General features: G+C 37.6%; 1 protein-coding gene across 3 annotated transcripts; it reads right to left on the minus strand.

The window, feature by feature from the left end:
* Positions 1-1,794: 1,794 nt before the first annotated feature.
* LOC108849587 (adenine DNA glycosylase) lies at positions 1,795-4,187 on the minus strand. Of its 3 annotated transcripts, none has more exons than XM_018623150.2 (7): positions 3,645-4,187; positions 3,465-3,524; positions 3,279-3,398; positions 3,113-3,210; positions 2,489-3,018; positions 2,280-2,386; positions 1,795-2,180 (listed from the first exon to the last, which is right to left on the minus strand). In XM_018623150.2, exons 1-7 carry the CDS (start codon positions 4,134-4,136, stop codon positions 2,094-2,096), a joined length of 1,494 nt encoding a protein of 497 aa, XP_018478652.1. In that variant the 5' UTR covers positions 4,137-4,187; the 3' UTR covers positions 1,795-2,093. The 3 variants fall into 3 exon arrangements, with proteins under 3 accessions (XP_018478652.1, XP_056863266.1, XP_018478651.1); XM_057007286.1 differs by having other exon boundaries at positions 2,280-2,389; positions 3,279-3,389; positions 3,645-4,186; XM_018623149.2 differs by having other exon boundaries at positions 2,280-2,389; positions 3,645-4,185.
* Positions 4,188-21,032: the final 16,845 nt, after the last annotated feature.

Genomic DNA, 21,032 nt, shown 5'->3' on the forward strand with positions numbered 1-21,032 from the left:
TATAATAATTTTATTGGTTCAGTTTAAAGAAAAATAATTTGACCTCAGTACAAAAATATAACCACACAACAATAATTACGAAACATTAAAAACTAAAAAATATATCCCAAAATTGTATTAAATCTAAAAAGTCTATAAAGAAAATATTAAAAAGATAAATGAGCAAACTTGGAAAAAAAAGGGATAAATTCTTAGGTTCACCCCTAGAATGAACCTAAAGGTTTACCCAACCAATAGGATTTCGTTATTTCATATTCAGTATCTTTAAAAAAAGAAATAAAATATTGTCAAGTTATATTCTATTTTTTAACAAAAAAAAAGAAATAAATAAAAATAATATTAGTTGCAAACAAAAACACATTTAAAAAAATTATTATTAATACCGTCGGTCAAACACTAAATCCTAAGCTCTAAATCCTAAACCCTAAATTCTTGGATAAATCCTAAACCCTTGGTAAATCCCAATCACTTGGATAAATTATAAATCCTTAGGGTTTAGGATTTATCCACAGGTTTAAAGTTCACCCAAGGGTTTAGGGTTTAGGGTTTAGTATTTAGGATTTAAGGTTTAGTGTTTTGCTGACTGTGTTAGAAATATATATATTTTTAAATCCAAAGATTTAGGATTTATCCAAGAGTTTAGGTTTACCAAGGATTTAGAGTTTATGATTTAGGGTTTAGTGTTTTGGTGGCGGTATTTTAAATATAAAACTTGTTTTTGCAACAACTATTATTTTCTATTTATTTTTTATTTTCAAAAAAATAATAAACTTGACAATATTTTATTTCCTTTTTAAAAAATAATGAATATGAAATAATGAAATCCTATTGGTTGGGTGAACCTAAAAGTCCACTCTAGGAGTGAACCCAAGTATTTCTCATAATAGAAAGAGAAATTCTTGGGTTCACCCCTAGAGTGAACTTTTAGGTTCACCAAACTAATAGGATTTTGTTATTTCGAAACAAAATATTGTCAAATTATATTAATATTTTTAAACTAAAAAATAAAATTTAATAAAATTAATATTAGTTGCAAACAAAAATACGTTTTAGAAAAATATATTTTTAATACTGTCAGCCAAATACTAAATCCTTAACCCTAAATCCTAAACCCTAAACCCTTGGGTAAACCCTAAACCCTTTGGTAAACCCTAAACCCTTGGTAAATCCAAAATGCTTGGATAAATTTGAAATCCTACGGTTTAGAATTTATCCAAGGGTTTATGATTTACCCAAGGGTTTAGGGTTTAGTATTTAGGGTTTAGAGTTTAGGGTTTAGTGTTTTGCTGATTGTGCTAAAAATATTTTTAGAAAAAAATCCAAAGATTTAAGATTTATCCAAAGGTTTACCATGAATTTAAGGTTTATGATTTAGGGTTTAGAGTTTAGGGTTTAGTGTTTTGATGACGGTATTTTAAATATAAAAAAAATTTGCGACTACTATTATTTCCTATTTATTTTTATTTTGAAAACATAATAAAACTTGACAATATCTTGTTTTCTTTTTAAAAGATACTAAATATAAAATAACAAAATCATATTGGTTAGGTGAACCTAAAAGTTTACTGTAGAGGTGAACCCAAGTATTTTTCTTCTATTATTAGATGTAGCTGGATTGTCTATATATATATATATATATATATTGCCCAAGGATCACATATGTATTTTATTGATCCTCATTCATAGAGATTGAGCTTCATTGATTCAGCTCGACGAAAAATATTTAGGGTTTATGTTTATGATCTGAATATTTTTAACAATTAATTTATATTTATAAATATATTAATCTTTGGATTTATCAGATAACTAATGGATCAGTATTTATAAATATATTAATCTACATAAATCACTGTCCCAATCACCGCCTTTAATGATTAGAAAAATCCTACTTACAAAATGATCAAAACCTTAGTAGGAAACAATCGGAGGCTTATAAATACTGGTTCCATAATCAAACTCCTTAAGGGATCCAGTCTACTCAGTAGAACTAATTGCTCAGACCAAGATCACAAGTGATTTCCAGTCTTTTAAAAAAAATATCGGAAGTGTTTCCAGTCTTTGATGCTTTGATAATTTTGAGGAGAAGAAGAAAATCATGTGATTCTTCGTTTCCTGGAAATGGTTGTTCTATTTGATAATACAGATAAATCTTGCTTGTGTGCTTCAACCATTGAATACACCTACACTCCATCAACATTTACTTGCTTTTAACCATAGAGCTCTCGAATCAAACGATCATGAAAAAGCTGACTGTTTTTATAACGAGGATAAGGAGATACCTTTCTTACAGCCGATGTCAGTCCCATGGAAGAAAGAACATCATTGTCCACACACTTCCATGTCAGAGTGTCCTTTCCCTCATCTTTGAACAGATCAATTGTTCCCCCTTCTATGACATAGAAGAAAGCAACATGTTGTCTAAAAATACGTCCATGTCTAATGTACAAGAAAACCCAAGAAAGAAAGAGATAATATATGCTGGTCAAACCTGTAAGTTGTACTACTAATAGCTCCACATAAATTTTTCGACGTATGTGTGTGAAGACGTGGACAAATTCTCCAAGTTCTTTTCTTGAAACTATAGTGCATGTTTCCTTGGGTTCTAAATGAAATGCTTCTTTAAGGTAGAGATTGATAGCCTTCCTCCTTGCTGCCAAACTAGCTTCCTTATCCAATATAACAGATGGGAACTCCCAAAGACCAGCAAGAAGACCCTCTTCGGGTCTCTTTATAAGAACAAATCTACCTCCTGACTGGTTGTTCTCATGTCTCAGTATTTCCAAAACACATACGCAACAGAAGTCGAGCCTTGGCTTGGACTTGACCACTTTTGTAGGATACTCAGTCACAGGAAGGGTTCTGTTTTCCTGAAAAAGTGAATATGCACGGCACTGGCTGGAAATAGGACAAGAAGAGCAACTTGGCTTTGTTACGGAGCATAGAGTCGCACCAAGCTCCATCAGAGATTGGTTGAAATCTCCAGGACGTGAAGGATCCACAAGTTGTGCAGCTAGTTTCCTGACCAAAAGAAAAAAAAAGTATATATATAAATAAATTTATCCACTCTCTTGTTATTGTATCAACATCGGAGGAAATGTAAAAGTAGGTTGACCAGAAATTCTTGACAGTAAGCCGGTCTTTCGGATTAGCTGAGATAGCCTTTAGCCTGGCAAGCACTCTTATCACGTTACCATCAACAACAGGTACCGCCTGGAACATAATAAGTTGCAAAAGTGAACTTACGTTTATGACTGAGAAATTAAAAAAAACCGACTCACCTCATTAAAAGCAATGGAGGCAATTGCTCCGGCTGTGTATTCTCCTATTCCTTTCACTTTCATCAAGCTAGATGCTTTATTAGGAAAACCCTCTTTCTCTGCAACAACCATCTTTGCTCCCTACCAGAAATAAAACGTTATCAGAATATTTAGTGAAAGAATCCTGGACTGCACAAGTGTATTCACCTCTAAAAGAAACCGTGCCCGTCGATAGTACCCCAAACCTGCCCACATTTCGTTTACCTCCTGCAGAGCCAAGAACTCAATTTTCTTTAAGCAACAATAATCATTTTATCGACTAACAGAGTACTTACTTTCCCTGCTAATAATGGTAAATGCAGAGCAAAACTCAATAGAAAGAATAACCTCAAGAGAAGCTTGAGTAAGGTCGTAGATGGTGGGCCATTTATGCATCCAACGTTTGTAATACTCCATTACAGTCTGAACCCTAGTTTGCTGCAACATAATCTCCGATACCCAAACCTCATAAGCTCTTGTCTCCTTTTCAGTCTCGCTGCTCCTTGTCTTCCTCCATGGAAGATCTCGCTGATTTTCATCGTACCAATCAAGCAGAGACATTCTGATGTTCTGTGTCTCCTTTTCGCTGAAGAGATCCTCCATATCTCCTCCTCCTCCGAGGGGTTCTTCTTCTTCTTCTTCTTTTTTCTGCCGACACTTTCTCCTCCCAGTCGCAGAAGAATGGGACATCTTTTTGCTCTCGAAGCTCGAAGCTTTGCAGTGGAAATTCTGAATCGTCTTTGGGTTTTGTCTCTTTGAAGCGACCGTTGATCTTTCAAATGTAGGGTTTATTAGCCGCACGCGAAAATGCAGATGTGCTTTTCCCCATTCAATTCGCATCACGAGAAAGACAATGGAACTCAAATGTCTATTTTACCCTTTTTAGTTTTTGTTCTTCTTGAACATCACACAAATATAAGATATGAGACTTTGCAGGAATTAATGAATTTTTTACTTTCTAGGCTACTTTTCGTCTTTCCACTTCCACAATAAGTCACATGCTACTTGTGGAATCAAACGCTCAGGTACTCCTGCCCGAAAAAAAGAGCTGAGATACTCCTGCCCGAAACTGCCCGGATTTAGAAATTCATTTATCTTTATTTTTACACGAAAATTTATAAAAAGACAACGAAACCAAGAGAAACTTCTATAATTACAACTCTACCTAAGACTATCCAAACCCGGGCCCAGAACCGACCCAAAAAAATCGGATATCCACTTCCAGAAATTGAATTCTCTAATATGTTTCCCCTCTCTCCCCATATTGGTTGATTGAAAAGACATAAAGTTCACCGTCTCTCACTAAGTAGAATTTATTCGAGTTATCTGAAAATCCTACTCAATTCGAATCCTCAACCGACAATCAAAAACACAAATCATGATGAATCCAGACGTTACGAAGGCAAAAGAAGACGGCTCGAGTAATGTAGTAGGAGATGAAGCAAACCCAAGGATTATCGAGAAACCTGTCGGCCCAGGAACCGACCAAAGTCCCAGAGATGCAAATGAAAGCGAAGACAATGCCAGTGGAAATGGAAAAGGAGAAGAGGAAGAATCAAGAAAGAAAAATGAAGGGGAGGAATCAAGAGAAGTAGACGAAGGAGAAAAAGAGAAGGAAGTCGGAGACGAAGGAGAAAAAGAGAAGGAAGCCGGGGACGAAGAAGATGAAGAGAAGGAAGTCGAAGACGAAGGAGAAAAAGAGAAGGAACCCGGAGACGAAATAGAGCCCCGAAGAAACGACGAAGAAGCTGATGAAAGGGAGATAATTCTATTTGGACGACATCATGAAACTGAGTCGCATGCAGATTCGGTAAGTATTGAAATTGAAAACTTTTACATAGATGATTTGAAAGATTAGATAAGTGTGGAAAACTAAGTGGAATTTAGAGTTAGTGATTGCTGAACTAAGTCGAAGTTTGTGAAACTATATGTTGATGGTTGTAAGATGTCGTACGTGATCCAGTTCTCACTTGAGTGCAGGTTGTAGATGACGAAGAAAAGGGCATGCTACCGAAACTACACTTTCCTTCAAGCCAATATCAAAAGTCTTTAAAGCTTTCAGGAAAATGTTACATTGACTCGGCGATAAGAACTATTCAAACGATCCTGAAAGCGAAGGAGGTGGAATGGTTCATAGAGCACCCACAATTCCAGCATTTCTTCCATATTAAAAGCCGAAAGCAGAAGTGGATGGGAATGTGGGTTCTCGTTTTGCGATCAGCTTGTGTTGCGAAGAAGCATGAGTTATGGTTTGTCGTTAATGGCGTCGCAATCCGATATTCTCTTAGAGAATTAGGACTCATTTCTGGACTATACTGCCATGAGTATCCCCCCAACCATGAGAGGTTGGGTGGTACAACATTCATGAACAAGTATTTTGGAGGGAAAAGGGTAACATACGCTGACCTGGAGAAGCAGATGTTGGCGATGAAATCAAAGCCATCTGAGGATCGTAAGAAGATGGCCGTTCTGTTCTTCTTAGCCAGCATCCTTGTCGGAGGCCGAAAGAGTGGTGAGGGAGCATCACCTGTGGACAGTTTCTTCCTGAGTGTTGTTGATGACCTAGATGCGTGTGTAACGTTTCCTTGGGGGCGGTATGCATTCGAACATAACTTGAAGGATGTCTCTACCTTTTTGGAAAAATGTGACGGGCTTGCGCCGACGAGTTGGGTTTTTACAAGCTTTCCTATCCCTCTGGAGGTATTCTCAAGCTCTCTTCAACATAGTTGTTTAATTGATGTTAATGTCTTTTTGTTGTGTGTTGGTAGTTGTTGGCCTTTGAGGCAATTCCAAGCTTGAGGAACCATTTCCGAGAAGATGTGAATGGTGCAAATAGTAGTTGCCCGCGGATGTGCAAGATGCAGTACAAACGGAAAAGTGGAACCAAGGAATTCAGTCTGAAAGCTGTGAACGATAAACTTGGTAATAATACAAAGGTAATTGATGTTTTATGTGGAGTCGAATTGAGGAGAAGGGACTTATGAGACTTATGAAAACTTGGTGAAACTAAGGTAATTAGTATTTTTGTGTTTTTACCACAGGATATTGAGAGTATCTTGGTAGCAACAGCAGCTGAGGAGGAACTTCTGGAAACCATAGGAATGGACAAGGAGAGTTGTTGGGCCGATGACGCCGATGATGCAGCAGTTGATGGTTGGACGAAGATAATACGGAAAGGGAAGAAACAAGTTTTCTTTGAAGAACAGTTCCGCATGGATTTAGAGTCTCGCACAGGTCAGATTGAAGGTCCCACCAATCCTATCGGAGGACCATCGAATAATGCACAATCTGGTCAGGCTAATGCTGATTCGGTGGAGGTTAGTGGAGCTACTCCTGGAGCTGAGGCTTTAAAAGCTATGGAAGGTCGGCTTATGAATGCAGTCAGAGATGCAGTTCGAGATGCTATGAAGGGAGTGAATGAAAAAGTCACTTTATTGTCTACGCAGCTAGGTCTGCTAGAAGAGGAAGTGAAAAGTCTTAGGTTGAGTGTTCCCGGAAGTGACAATCCGGCGGTCCAAGATGATGGTGATGGTAGTGACAATAACGAGTCGGAAGAAGAGGATGGTAGTGACAATAACGAGCCGGAGGAAGAGGATGGTGGTGACAATAACGAGCCGGAGGAAGAGGATGGTGGTGACAATAACGAGCCGGAGGAAGAGGACAATAATGTTGAAGATGCCATTCTCGAAATTTCAAAGGATGTACAGAGGGAATATGGTGATGTTGACGTGGATGATGATGATGCGGAGATGTATGCCCATGCTGCAGAGGTCGAAAAAAAATTAATGTCTGTAAACACGAAAAAAAAAGAGGTCGAGAAAAGATGATGGGAAAGAAACAGTTCCTGTGAAAAAGGTTAAGTTGGTTGGTGAAACTGTGAGGAGTCCCATTCAGCTAAGAAGCAAGGCAGCAGCGAAGGAGGCAGAAGCTGAGAAGGAGGCAGCAGCTAAGAAGAAGGCAGCAGCTAAGAAGAATGCAGCAGGTAAGAAGAAGGCGGCGGCTAAGAAGAAGCCGAAGACAAAAAAAAGTAGGTAAGAAGACGGAGTGAATTCCCAGTATGTGGTTGTTTTAATGTGGATGAACTCGAATTATTCGGTCTGTATGACTTTAAATTCCCGTGACTTTCTTGTTTGATGTTGAAGACTGGTATTTAAGACTTATGTTATATATTGGGTAACTTCTCTCGGTAACTTCGTGAATTTATGATATTTCGTAGATCGTGAAGGAGGGAGAATAGGGAAACTTTAGTAAGTTTCACTTGCAACTTAGTGTAACTTCGTGAATTTATGATATTTCGTAGATCGCGAAGGAGGGAGAATAGGGAAACTTTAGTAAGTTTCACTTGAACCTTAGTATAACTTCGTGAATTTATGATATTTCGTAGATCGTGAAGGAGGGAGAATAGAGAAACTTTAGTAAGTTTCACTTGCAACTTAGTGTAACTTCGTGAATTTATGATATTTCGTAGATCGTGAAGGAGGGAGAATAGGGAAACTTTAGTAAGTTTCACTTGCAACTTAGTGTAACTTCGTGAATTTATGATATTTCGTAGATCGTGAAGGAGGGAGAATAGGGAAACTTTAGTAAGTTTCACTTGCAACTTAGTGTAACTTCGTGAATTTATGATATTTCGTAGATCGTGAAGGAGGGAGAATAGGGAAACTTTAGTAAGTTTCATTTGCAACTTAGTGTAACTTAAGTAAATCCGAAGAGTCTTGGTAAATCAGAATCTCAAGCAAACAACAAGGGAACATAATCTCAAGCAAACAACAACAATGGAACATAATCTCAAGCAAACAACAACAACATATAGTAGGCTAATGTCATGGACCGGACGCATCTCATGGAGTGGTGGGATTCTGACGGGTTAGATTATACTTCAGTTCAGCAATCTCTGCAGCCATCGCATCCACACGCTTCCTTAACATTTCAACCTCTTCCTGGACTCCGAAGACCCATGGTTGACGGAAATGGAAGCCATCATTCTAGACGTAAAACGGGAATGTATCAGAATCCGAAAGTATCAATAAAAAATCTGGGCGTTATCTATAAATCTGGGCGTTTTCTATAAATTACCTCATAATTTTTGCAAGTGAAGTATTTTCTCCCCGGTAAAGTATCAAAATCGGTTTGATACTTCAGGTTCTGAGCCACCTCGTTGATGATTGTCCCCCCACAAGGGCATCTGGTCGGAATCCCACACCCGGCATCCGCCACGCAGCCAAGCATGTTGATGTCTCTCTTCAAAGCCTTCATCTGGCTATACTCCTCGTCTGGATGAGTCATGATTTTGAGTAACCTAGATCTAGAAATAAGAGCGACCGATTGTAGAGAGAGATCTAGAGAGAGATTGAATAGTAGAGAGAGAGATTGGCTGAGGTAAATGGCGAAAACATTAAAAATAATGGGTTTAATACACCTCTACGTCGCCTCCGCATCGATTTTGTGGAAAGTCAAAATTCGAAAAAATGGGCGGGAATTTTTTCGTGTAGGATTTTCGTGCTTATAGTTTCACTTAGTTTGTAGTTATACAAAAACCTTTAAAGTTTTACTTTTCTGATTTTTCCGATTTTGTTGGTTTTACTGTACTTAGATGATTGATTTTATGGTTACACCTGATATATTCTATTTTCTATCAACGTTTTAGATGTGCTCATGCATGATAAAATTTTATTTTGTGACATATGTATCTTTTCTAATCCCACGAGGTAGTGTTTACAAAAAACATAGCTAACAATGATGTATTCTCTTCCCATTCGACAGAACATTGTTAACATTTCGTAAAGTATCAAAATCGTGACATTGTTAGCTAACATAGCTAAAAACATAGCTAACATTGATGTATTCGGATTTCTCAACATAGCTAAAAACATAGCTAAAAACATAGTCATCAACTAACGAAAGGTTACATAACGAAAGTTTCACCAAGTTTTACAATCATAAAACGAAATCACTTTAATCAGGTTTCACTAAGGTTCACATTCATATAACACTTCAGTTCCTTCTGTTCCTTCTGTTCCTTCAGTTCCCTCAGGTCCCTCAGTTCCTTCAGCTCCTTCAGCTCCTTCAGCTCCTTCAGCTCCTTCAGCTCCTTCAGCTCCTTCAGTTCCTTCATTTCCTTCAGCTCCTTCAGTTCCTTCAGGACCCTGCGAGCAGTTGAAATAGCTAGCCAGACCCCTATTCGGGATATACTTATTAGGACGGGGACGGGGCCGACTTTCTCCCGCCGAAGGATGCCTTTTTTCCTGATGTCTTCCTTTTTTTTTCTTGTAGTCTGGAGGTAGAGGACACTTCGCCGCCGCGACTTCTTTTGGAACCAGCCAATGAGTTATATGAGGGACTGGATATATAGTCCTTCGATACGCTTTCGCCCATGTTGTAATGAAGTAATAATTCGAGATGAAATCGTACATGTCACTCAACTGTAATGGTTTATCATGCTGCAAACACTTAATGATAGCTCTTATTGCATGTCTACATGGGTATTTATCTATATCAAACTTCCTGCAACTGCATGTCTTCTGTTGCAAATCCACATAATAAGTCTTCCCGTCTTCTCCAATAACACTGTATTCAAGCTGAAAACTGTTCAATACAGTCACTGAAAGTTTTGAACCTATCGGTGTTCTCTTATGCAATTTGTTCTCCACCAAAGGAACCAATTTTCGAGATGACGGTCCTTCTGCTGCATCCTTCCTATGTCTGTTGAACCACTCAGACATTTTATCAATAACTGTATCAAGCATAGGCAATAAAGACATCCTTCGCGCCTTTTCAAATAGCGCATTCAAAGACTCCGCACAATTAGAGGTGTCTATGTTGTACCTAGCACCGGGGAAATGACACTTCGCCCACCGTTTGACTTCGACACTTTTATCAAGATACCTAGCACACGATGGATACCTCTCCCTAAAATCGTCATACTGCTTTTTAAACTCATGCTCTGAATAAAGACATGCAACTTTTCGGAATTGTAGTGCAACCTCGTCCCTGCCTTGATTGACATGAGCTTTCACATTGTGCGATAGATGCTAGATACAATACCCATGTTTAGACATCAGATACACTTCACCAACAGCTTTTATCAGACTTGGATTTCTGTCTGAAACAAACACCAATTCCGTCGAATCCGGTATAACAGTTTTCAGCGTCGTGAAAAACCACTTCCAGCTTTCGTTTTTCTCCCCATCAACCACAGCAAAAGCTATTGGATAATGGTGAAGGTTTGGATCCTGAGCCGTGGCAATAATTAAACAACCACCTTCAACAGTCTTCAGGAAAGTTGCATCCACAGTGATGACTTTCCTCATGTATTCAAACCCTTCAATGGAGGCTCCCAACGCAACAAATAGGTATCTGAACCGGTTGTTTTTATCCACTACCAAACTTGTTTTTGTATCCGGGTTCGCCTTCTCTAACATATACAAATAAGCAGGCAATATTATATATCCCTTCTCCGGATCACCACGAATATCCGCAACAGCTTGTTTTTTTCCTCTCAAACATGTCGTATACGACACTTCCACACCCAGTTTCCTTTGCACCAGACCGACCAGGATTTTCGCTGTTGGTGTCTCATATAGTCCCGGATAATCCTTGTGCACTATAGCTGCAACACATCTTGGTGTAACTTTCCTTTTCTTTCCAGTACCTGAAGTTACGCGAGAGCATGAATGCATATTCCTGTATGTTCTAATCGAGAACGCTTCAGATTTATCTATCTTTGTTGCTCTCACACTCTATTTACAACCTTCATCTGCTCCCCGATATTTTACCACATATCGACCCCTGTCCGAGTTGCAAATACTGATTCCGAAACAGTTCTCTTGTGATGCTCTATCAATAATATCTTTCACAGCTTCTTTACTCTCAAATTCTTGAAACAACTGAAGACCCAAACCATCTTCCCACTCTTTAACCACTGGTTTTTCTTTTGCAACACGTGGGAGCTCAACATAGTACGAACTAGGACGAACACCCATAGAGTTATCCACGTCGCCCTCACTGTCCACGCCCCCTTCCCCGGCTTCTCCATTAACAACATTAATGCCCCTTTCCTCGGCTTCTCCATTAACAACATTAATGCCCCTTTCCTCGGCTTCTCCATTAACAACATTAATGCCCCTTTCCTCGGCTTCTCCATTAACAACATTAATGCCCCTTTCCTCGGCTTTTCCATTTATAACAACATTCTCCACCCGTTCAGCCCCCGGCATATATAGTTCTGCTTCTTCAATGCGAGGAACTAGAGTGAGTGCACCCGGATTACCTTCAACTTCGGGTAATCCACTCGCAAGCTCACTATAGTTCCCACCATATGAGCTTTCTTTCTCAACTACTGATTGTTGCTCCATTTCTTCGATGACCTCTACATGCAAAATACTTCTTCTTCCCTCTTTATCCACTGATGTCAGATACACATACACATCTTCATCATCCAAAATATATGATTGCCTCTTAGGTTCTACTACCAGTGGAATGTAACTCAGATTCATCCTCTTTAAACACGGATCTATCCTCTTCTTCTTGCATATCCTCTCCTTCAAACAGGAATAAGTGATCTCATCCAATGATGATGTCTTAAAGGATATACCATACAAACGACCATCGCTTGGAATCCATTCATAATCATCTCATGATTTCGCATATTGTCCATCATAGTCAAAGTGTATGTTTGTAGAAGAATAACCCATTATCTGTTGTACCAAATAAAAAGTATACAATTGAAGTTAATCTTACTTATACAGTTTTGCTATTATAGTCCTACTAATTTATACTTGTTTACACTTTTTCTCAACAGTAAAGTTTCACCTATTTACACTTTTATAGTCTACTAGTTTCACCCTTTTCATTCTGGATTTCAGTTTTGATTCCCGACATTTCTTGTTCATAATTCAATTCCATAACAAACACACCATACAGCTCTCAATTGACAACACAAAGACCCATATATTCGAAATCTACTGTCTAAAAATCCCAACCTAACGAGCCGCATTGACTTCATTCATTCGATACAGAGAAAGACAATGCTTCACCTGAACTTTATCTGACCTGGGTTGGGGGTCAATTTCAGCACCCAAACGAGCCGCAATCTCCTTTACAATCGAAACTCACTCAATGATCGCTCTAGCTTTCATTCGCTTTCTTCGTCAATCGTCCGTCGAGAGAGAGACTCGAATTAGGGAGGAGAGAGAAAAATTAAAACTAATTAAGAAAATGAGAAAATCCACCTGGACAGGAGAGAGAGATAAACCACGATTTTTTTTTATTGGTCAAGTAAAGGAGCGTTTTTATTGGTCAAGTAGAGAGGGTTTTCATTGGTCAAGTAGAGAGGGGCACTTTCGACTTTCACCATCGGGTTGAAGAGTATGAAAACAAATAAGAGTATGGCAGATTACATGAGAGTATGCTAGATCACTTTTTCCCTCATTAAGAGTACCTGAGCACTCGACTCCTACTTGTGACATACTTATGCTTAATTAAAAGACCTATAGGTCCTCGGTAAATAGAAGTAACGATTTTGGTTCAACTTCACAAACCAAATCACAATCTGAGTATTTTTGATTCTGGTTATATTCTCTCACATCTATCTCACCTTTTCAACTCTAGACTTCTCTCTCGAACCCTAATTAAGATATGAGAAATTAGGGTTTTCAATTTTTTTTTATATTGTAACGCTACAAATCGTAAGTTCTAACAGAGATTTCTCGATTATATTCTCCTTTTTGATTATATTCCCTTTTTTCTCGGTGATTTTTCAAAAATAAATAGATCTGCGAAATTAGGGTTTACATTGTTTTAAACAAAATTTTGTAAATTTTCTTCATCAAATTTTAGGCGAATTCATCGCGTTTTTACCACTGAGAACCACGCTAATTATTTTTTTTCTTAATCTCAACGGAAGATCAACCCGACAAGCGCCTCTGTACTCTTTGCAGGTTCGTTCTCTCTTCTCTATGTTTTTTCTCTCATGGCAACTCTCATTATCTCTGTTTCTTACTATTGTTGTGTGGATGAGGTGGACGTGTACATTGTAAAGCTTGTCCCTTTTTGTTTTTCATCTTCTAGATATGTGAATGTTCTTATGGGTTTTAATTGAACAGGATCAGTGAATCTGGCATGGACATTAGAAGCAAAGCCAGAGTAAATTGATACTCTGTTTCATCCAAAATCAAGTTAATTTGGAAGTTTCTGCTCAAAGGATTGAACAGATACCGTTGGGCTGTCGTGTGGTGGTCAGATTGGCTATGTAATCATTTTGCCATTTATTTCGAGTTTTGCAAGCTTCTGTACAAAACCCGAGGTTTATGTAACCGTTTTCATTTTTTGGCAGAACACAACCACCTCCCATTTAGGCTGTTTGCGAATGCCTCGTAGGCTTGTATACATGTGGTCATCTTAACATTTACTCTAAGCCTGACCTCTTAGCTTTAATCCGTCATGCGCTTTGTGACACTTAAGAGTTTAAGCGACATCTGGATGATAGAGTTGTGGATTAGTGACCTGTGGACGGGTGAGTTGTGGAAGGTTGAGTCGTGGACGGCTGACATGTGGTTGGGTCAGCTGTGGACTTGTGAACTACGGGTGATATGTATACGTGCGAGTTGTGTAAGTGTTAGTTATGGTGGGGTGAGTTGTGGACAGGTGAGCCATGGAGGAGTTAATGTTATGGTTTATGTTTTTAAAAACTTCTTAGTTGTGTACATGGACTTCTTGTTCTGTGTCTTTCGTTTCTCTAGTTACTGCAGCTATGTCTAAAAATTTCTACGACTATGTACGCCTGCCTTTTGGTTTATGGATGATCTGTGTGACACATTATGTGCTAGGCGTTGAAAACTTCCCGGCTTCAAATATAATCTACAGTTGCCACTATATTCTTACCGCAACTTTCTTGTTTTCGTTTCTGTTTTCTTCGTGTGCGCTACTGTACGACCTAACTTCAACATCCACATCCACGTCCACAAGGGAAATGCTCAATAAAAAAAATTAACTTCACGTCGTTGTCTACACATGTACTATGATCTCTCTTTTGAACACCAGCCGTCAGATCAAATCTGGCTTTTTGATCTTGTGATTATAAAAAGTCACAACAATCAAGACACCTAACTAATAAATGAAACATCATACCGCTCTCTTTAATAAAACCAATCTCTCACGACAGTGTACCAAAACCAAATCAAACCAAGATCTCTTTAATAAAAGGGCCTTTAAAACAAAACACATACAACATAAAAGAAGAAAGTATGCTACAAGTGCAAAGTGGCTATGGGTGTTAACAAAAGAGAGAAAGTAGCCCAACATGTAAACGACTCGGAATTAATTGGTAAAATGGGTCACTTTAAAAGTTATTATATGGGTCTTCGGGACAGCCATAGTTTTTATTTGAAAGATAAGTCGCGTACTGTTTTAACCCTATATACAAGTCTTCGCGAAAATACATAATACTCCCTGTCCAAATAACCTATTCACCAAATTGCCATGATCTTTTGAATTATTTTCACACGTGTGAAAACTATCACTATTGATATTAACCTAGATAGTCTTCTTCCCTATTATTATTTCCTCTGTTCGAATGTTTTTTTTTTTGTAAAAGCTCTGTTCGAATGATACAGCGTAACACTCCAGTTGGGTTTTGAGAAACACCTCCCCCACCCAACCAACATACGAAGCTCCTCGTACAACGATCACTTAAACCGGCTACACAGAACCACAAAACTTAATTTTAAACCCAATTCAGCCTATAATCGATAAATAGATGTAAGATTCATGACGATTGCACGAAATCAGTAAAATATGATGAAAAATGGTGTTAAAGTCGGGAAAAACCAATGAGCCGTCGAGTTCCAACCGCAGACAACCTAGAAAGCTAAGGAAGAAGATGACCAGTAAATGACTTAAGTACCCTTCATTAATCATAAACTTTAAAAAAATGCAAAAATGAAACTCTCTATGCTCCAACCTTAGACGTTGGGTTTATAAAATGACTCATAACCACTACGCCAAATGATATTATTGAATATCTATAGAATTATATTAACTATACCCACAAATTTATATTATTTTTAATTTATTATCTATACCTACAGAATTATATTATCTTATATTATATTATCTATACCCACAGATTTGATATTATCTATAGAATTATATTATAAAAACCTAAAAACATGATTTTGTTTTGAGTAAAGAATAGAAGAGAAGAGAAGAGAGGATTTGGTGTATCTTATTCTATGAATAATGAACTCCTTATATAGTGATACAATGAGAGAGTTTAGCTTGGAGACCAAGTACAAGTAAATCTTGGCGAGCAAGACTTCCTATAATCGACATCATAATAAATGTAAATATAACACTTCCCCTTGATGTCTATTATGCGCGTAAGATGCTGCCTCATTAAAAACCTCACCAGGAAAACCCATTGGGAAAAACCATGGTTAAGGGAAAAAGAGTGCAGCGCGCAATTACTTCCCCTCATGTGTACAGATGTCAAGATCCTTAAGACGACGTAATCCGATAAGATGAACCAACTTCTTGAAAGTAGCAGTGGGTAGAGCCTTGGTGAATAAGTCAGCCAGATTGTCGCTTGAACGAACTTGAACAACACGAACATCGCCATTCTTCTGCAGATCATGAGTGAAAAAGAATTTCGGTAGAATGTGCTTTGTCCTGTCTCCTTTGATGTATCCATCTTTGAGTTGAGCGATACATGCAGCATTGTCCTCATACATGACTGTTGGGGCTTCTTTTCCCGTAGATAGACCACAATCTTCTCGTATATGTTGAATGACTGATCTTAACCATACACACTCGCGACTAGCTTCATGAATGGCTAAAATCTCTGCGTGGTTGGAAGAAGTAGCTGCAATGGTTTGCTTCATCGAACGCCAAGAGATAGCAGTTCCACCACAAGTAAACACATATCCTGTTTGTGATCTAGCATTGTGGGGATCAGACATGTACCCAGCATCTGCAAAACCAATCAAATCTTTTGTTGATGGATTAGGAAAGAATATACCCATGTCTTTCGTACCTTGGAGGTAACGAAGTATATGTTTTATCCCATTCCAATGCCTACGAGTTGGGCATGAACTAAACCTTGCCAATAAATTCACTGCAAATGATATATCAGGTCTTGTATGACTGGCAAGGTACATTAATGCCCCTATTGCACTTAAGTATGGTACTTCAGGACCAAGAACTTCTTCATCCTTTTCTCTAGGGCGGAAGGGATCTTTATTCACATCGAGTGATCTTACAACCATTGGACTACTCAAAGGATGTGCTTGATCCATAGAAAATCGTTTAGCCACCTTTTCTGTGTAAGTTTCTTGATGCACTAAGATTCCATTCTTGAGGTGCTCAATTTGTAGTCCCAAACAAAATCTTGTTTTTCCTAGATCCTTCATCTCAAATTCCTTTTTCAAGTATTCCATTGTATGTGAGATCTCTTCAGGAGTTCCAATGATGTTCAAATCATCAACATACACTGCAATGATAACATATCCTTTTTCAAATCTCTTTATAAAGATGCATGGACTGATAGGATCGTTTTTATAGCCTTCTTTCAACAAGTACTCACTTAGACGATTATACCACATACGTCCTGACTGTTTCAGTCCATAAAGAGATCGATTTAACTTTATGCTATAACTTTCTCGAGAATTAGAATTTTCTGCTTCAGGCAGTTTAAATCCTTCAGGGACTTTCATGTAAATATCAGTATCCAGTGGGCCATATAAGTAAGCTGTGACTACATCCATTAAGCGTAAATCAAGTCCTTCCTTTATCGCCAGACTGATAAGGAACCTGAATGTAGTAGCATCCACCACAGGAGAGTATGTTTCCTCATAATCAATTCCGGGTATTTGTGAAAACCCTTGAGCAACTAAACGTGCTTTGTATCTCACAACCTCACCGTTTTCATTTCTCTTTCGTACAAAAACCCATTTATAACCCACTGGTTTCACACCTTTAGGTGTACGGACTACAGGTCCAAAAACTGCTCTCTTTGCAAGAGATTTTAATTCAGCATCTATTGCTTCTTTCCATTTTGGCCAATCACTTCTTCGTGTACACTCTTCAATAGATTTTGGTTCTTGATCCTCATCCATAAGATCAACTGCTACTTTGTATGCAAAAATATCATCGACGTCGATTTGATTTCGGTTCCATTTTATTCCAGACATGACAAAGTTGGTTGAGATCTCTTCATTATCAGGTACCTGAATTTCCTTTGGTGTCATGTTCTCTTCTGGAGATTTTTCATTTGTAGTTATTACCTCGGTTTCATTATTGCCAATTTCTGCTCCTTTTCTTTTTCGAGGATTTTTATCTTTAGAACCGACAGGTCTACCACGCTTCAGGCGTGTCTTAGACTCATTAGCAGGTTGATTTTGTCCTTCTTGGACATTCATTCTCACTGGAGCATTTACAGCTGGGATATGTGACATGGTCACTTTCTTTGGGTCAGTAAATGCATCTGGCAACTGGTTAGCTAAGCTTTGTAAATGAATTATCTTTTGGACTTCTAAGTCACATTCTTTAGTTCGAGGATCAAGATAAGATAATGATAATTCATTCCAGTTAATATCTTTTCCCAACTGTTTATTCTCTTCCCCTAATGTTGGAAAAACAGACTCATTAAAATGACAATCTGCGAATCGGGCCTTAAATAAATCCCCTGTGGATGGCTCTAAATACTTAATGATTGATGCAGAATCATATCCAACATATATTCCTAACCTCCTTTGAGGTCCCATTTTAGTTCGCTGTGGTGGAGCAATTGGAACATATACTGCACATCCAAATATCTTAAGATGGGAAATATTTGGCTCTTGACCCATAATCAATTGTGATGGGGAGAACTGATGATTACTCGTTGGCCTTATGCGAATCAATGCTGCTGCATGTAATATAGCATGTCCCCATGCAGAGACTGGGAGTTTTGATTTCATAAGCAATGGTCTAGCAATCAACTGAAGACGTTTAATTAACGATTCAGCTAAACCATTTTGTGTGTGAACATGTGCTACAGGATGTTCAACACTTATTCCAATAGACATACAATAATCATTAAAAGCCTGAGACATGAATTCACCAGCATTGTCTAGGCGAATTGCCTTTAAGGGAAAATCTGGAAAGTGTGCTCGTAATTTGATCAACTGAGCAAGCAGTCTCGCAAACGCCAGGTTGCGAGTTGATAGCAAAGAAACATGTGACCATCTTGTTGATGCGTCAATAAGAACCATAAAATACCTGAAGGTTCCACATGGTGGGTGAATCGGCCCACAAATGTCTCCTTGAATACGTTCCAGAAAGTTTATTGATTCATGAATTATCTTGGCTGGTGAAGGCCTTATGATCAATTTTCCTTGAGAACAAGCAGCACATGAAAAATCATTGGGAAGAATCTTCTGGTTCTTCAGTGGATGCCCACATGAATTTGTGATTATTTTTCGCATCATTGTTGAACCGGGATGGCCTAACCGGTCATGCCAAACAGTAATGTTTTCAGTAAACTTCTGGTTTACAATGGCATTAGCCTCAATTGTACTAATCTTAGTGTAATACAATCCAGTGGAGAATGCTGGTAGTCTTTCTACTACTTTCTTAGAGCCATGGATAACACTTGTAATATGAAGAAATTCAATATTTTCTTCATTCATTGTCTCAATATGATATCCATTTCGGCGAATATCTTTGAAACTCAATAAGTTTCTTTGAGACTTAGGGGAATACAATGCATCAACTATTTCAAGTTGTGCTCCCATAGGAAGTATTATATTTGCTTTTCCAGAGCCTTCAATTATTTTTGCACTTCCTGTTATAGTGCTCACACTTGCTTCTCTATTTATCAAATGAGAGAAATATTTCTTATTTTTCAGAATTGTGTGACTAGTTGCACTGTCGGCCAAACATAAATCTCCACCATCCATTTCTATTGGCTTGCTAAAGCTTCGTGCTGATAACGTGTTTTGAGTAAAGAATAGAAGAGAAGAGAAGAGAGGATTTGGTGTATCTTATTCCATGAATAATGAACTCCTTATATAGTGATACAATGAGAGAGTTTAGCTTGGAGACCAAGTACAAGTAAATCTTGGCGAGCAAGACTTCCTATAATCGACATCATAATAAATGTAAATATAACAGATTTGATTTTATTTATATATGAGATTTTTTTTAAAGATTTGTAGTTCGAAAATGGAATTTTAAACGAATTATTATAGAATCGTTTTGGAGAAAAAAATTTATAAACTTCCATAAGATTTTGATTCAAGTTCCAAAGTAGGTGCAAACATTATATGAACCTTCAATTAAATTTAGGTTTACACTCCGGTGTACACACGAAACTGTATATTCCGGTGTACGCACGGAACTCTACACTCCGGGGTGCACAAGTGTATACACTTCAGTGTACGCAAGTGTGTACACCTCGGTATACAGTAGGGTGTACGCAAATGTGTATACTCCAGTGTACGTTTAAGGAATATTATATGTTTATATTCTTTCATGAGCATAATATATTATAACCACTATTGTTTTAATAATCATCATTAACATATTTAATATATACCTCAATTATCTTTGGCTGACGGCGGTTTAGTGACGGCCTTAAAAAATATTTTTAAAAATTCTTTTTTTTTTGTGGCAACTACTATTATTTTTTTTATATTAATTTTCACGTTTTTATTTAAAAACATAATATAACTTGGCAAATTGTTATTATTTTGTTTTCTCTTTTAAAAGTTACATGATATAAAATAACAAAATACTATTGGTTGGTGAATCTATAGGTTCATTCTTGGTGGTGAATCCAAAATAATTCAGTATAAAATGTATTCTGGTTCCAAAGTAGAGTGCGAACATTATATGAAGTTTCAATAAAACCTAGGTGTACACTCTGGTGTACAGACGGAACTGTACACTCCGGTGTACAGACGGAACTGTACACTCCGGTGTACAGACGGAACTGTACACTCCGGTGTACACACAGAACTGTACACTCCGGTGTACGCACGGAACTGTACACTTCAGTGTACGCAAGTATTTTCAGATGTGCACAATTTTTACTTCCTAGGATATCCACCTGATGCACATTCTAGTGTACGTATGTGCACATTCTGATGTATACCCGATGAACAAACTGGTGTACAGCCATTTATACACTCATGGGTACACCTGGGTGTACAATCCGATGTACGCATTATAAGAAGCTTCCATTCTACCTAGGTGTACACCCCGGCGTACGCTAGTGTGTACACCCCGGTGTACGCAAGTGTGTACACCCCGGTGTATAAGTAATATTTATAAAGTGATATTATAAGATACATAAGTAATACATAGAATTATTATATACATTATGTGAAGCAACATGAACAATTCAAATATACTCAAATAAGATACATGAAAAATTATTATGTGAAGCAACACGAACAATTCAAATATACTTATAGAATATATAAACATATGATTAGGATTTTGGGTTTAGGTAGGAGGATATATTCTATTAATATAAATGAATAATCATTTTATACATATTACTTATATATCTTACATTTTATATAATATGCCTAGTCCCTAAACCATATATATAAACTATATAAACTAAATATATAAAAATGTATCTGAAAATTTTGCATATAATTTCTATTGATTTAGGCTTTTGCATATATGAAAAACATAAATGTCAATTTGTTTATGTTAGCTTCAGGTTTATTACGAACTTCCAACTTAAAT

The sequence above is a fragment of the Raphanus sativus genome, chromosome 4, assembly GCF_000801105.2.
Source record: "Raphanus sativus cultivar WK10039 chromosome 4, ASM80110v3, whole genome shotgun sequence".
Classification (NCBI taxonomy): Eukaryota; Viridiplantae; Streptophyta; class Magnoliopsida; order Brassicales; family Brassicaceae; genus Raphanus; species Raphanus sativus.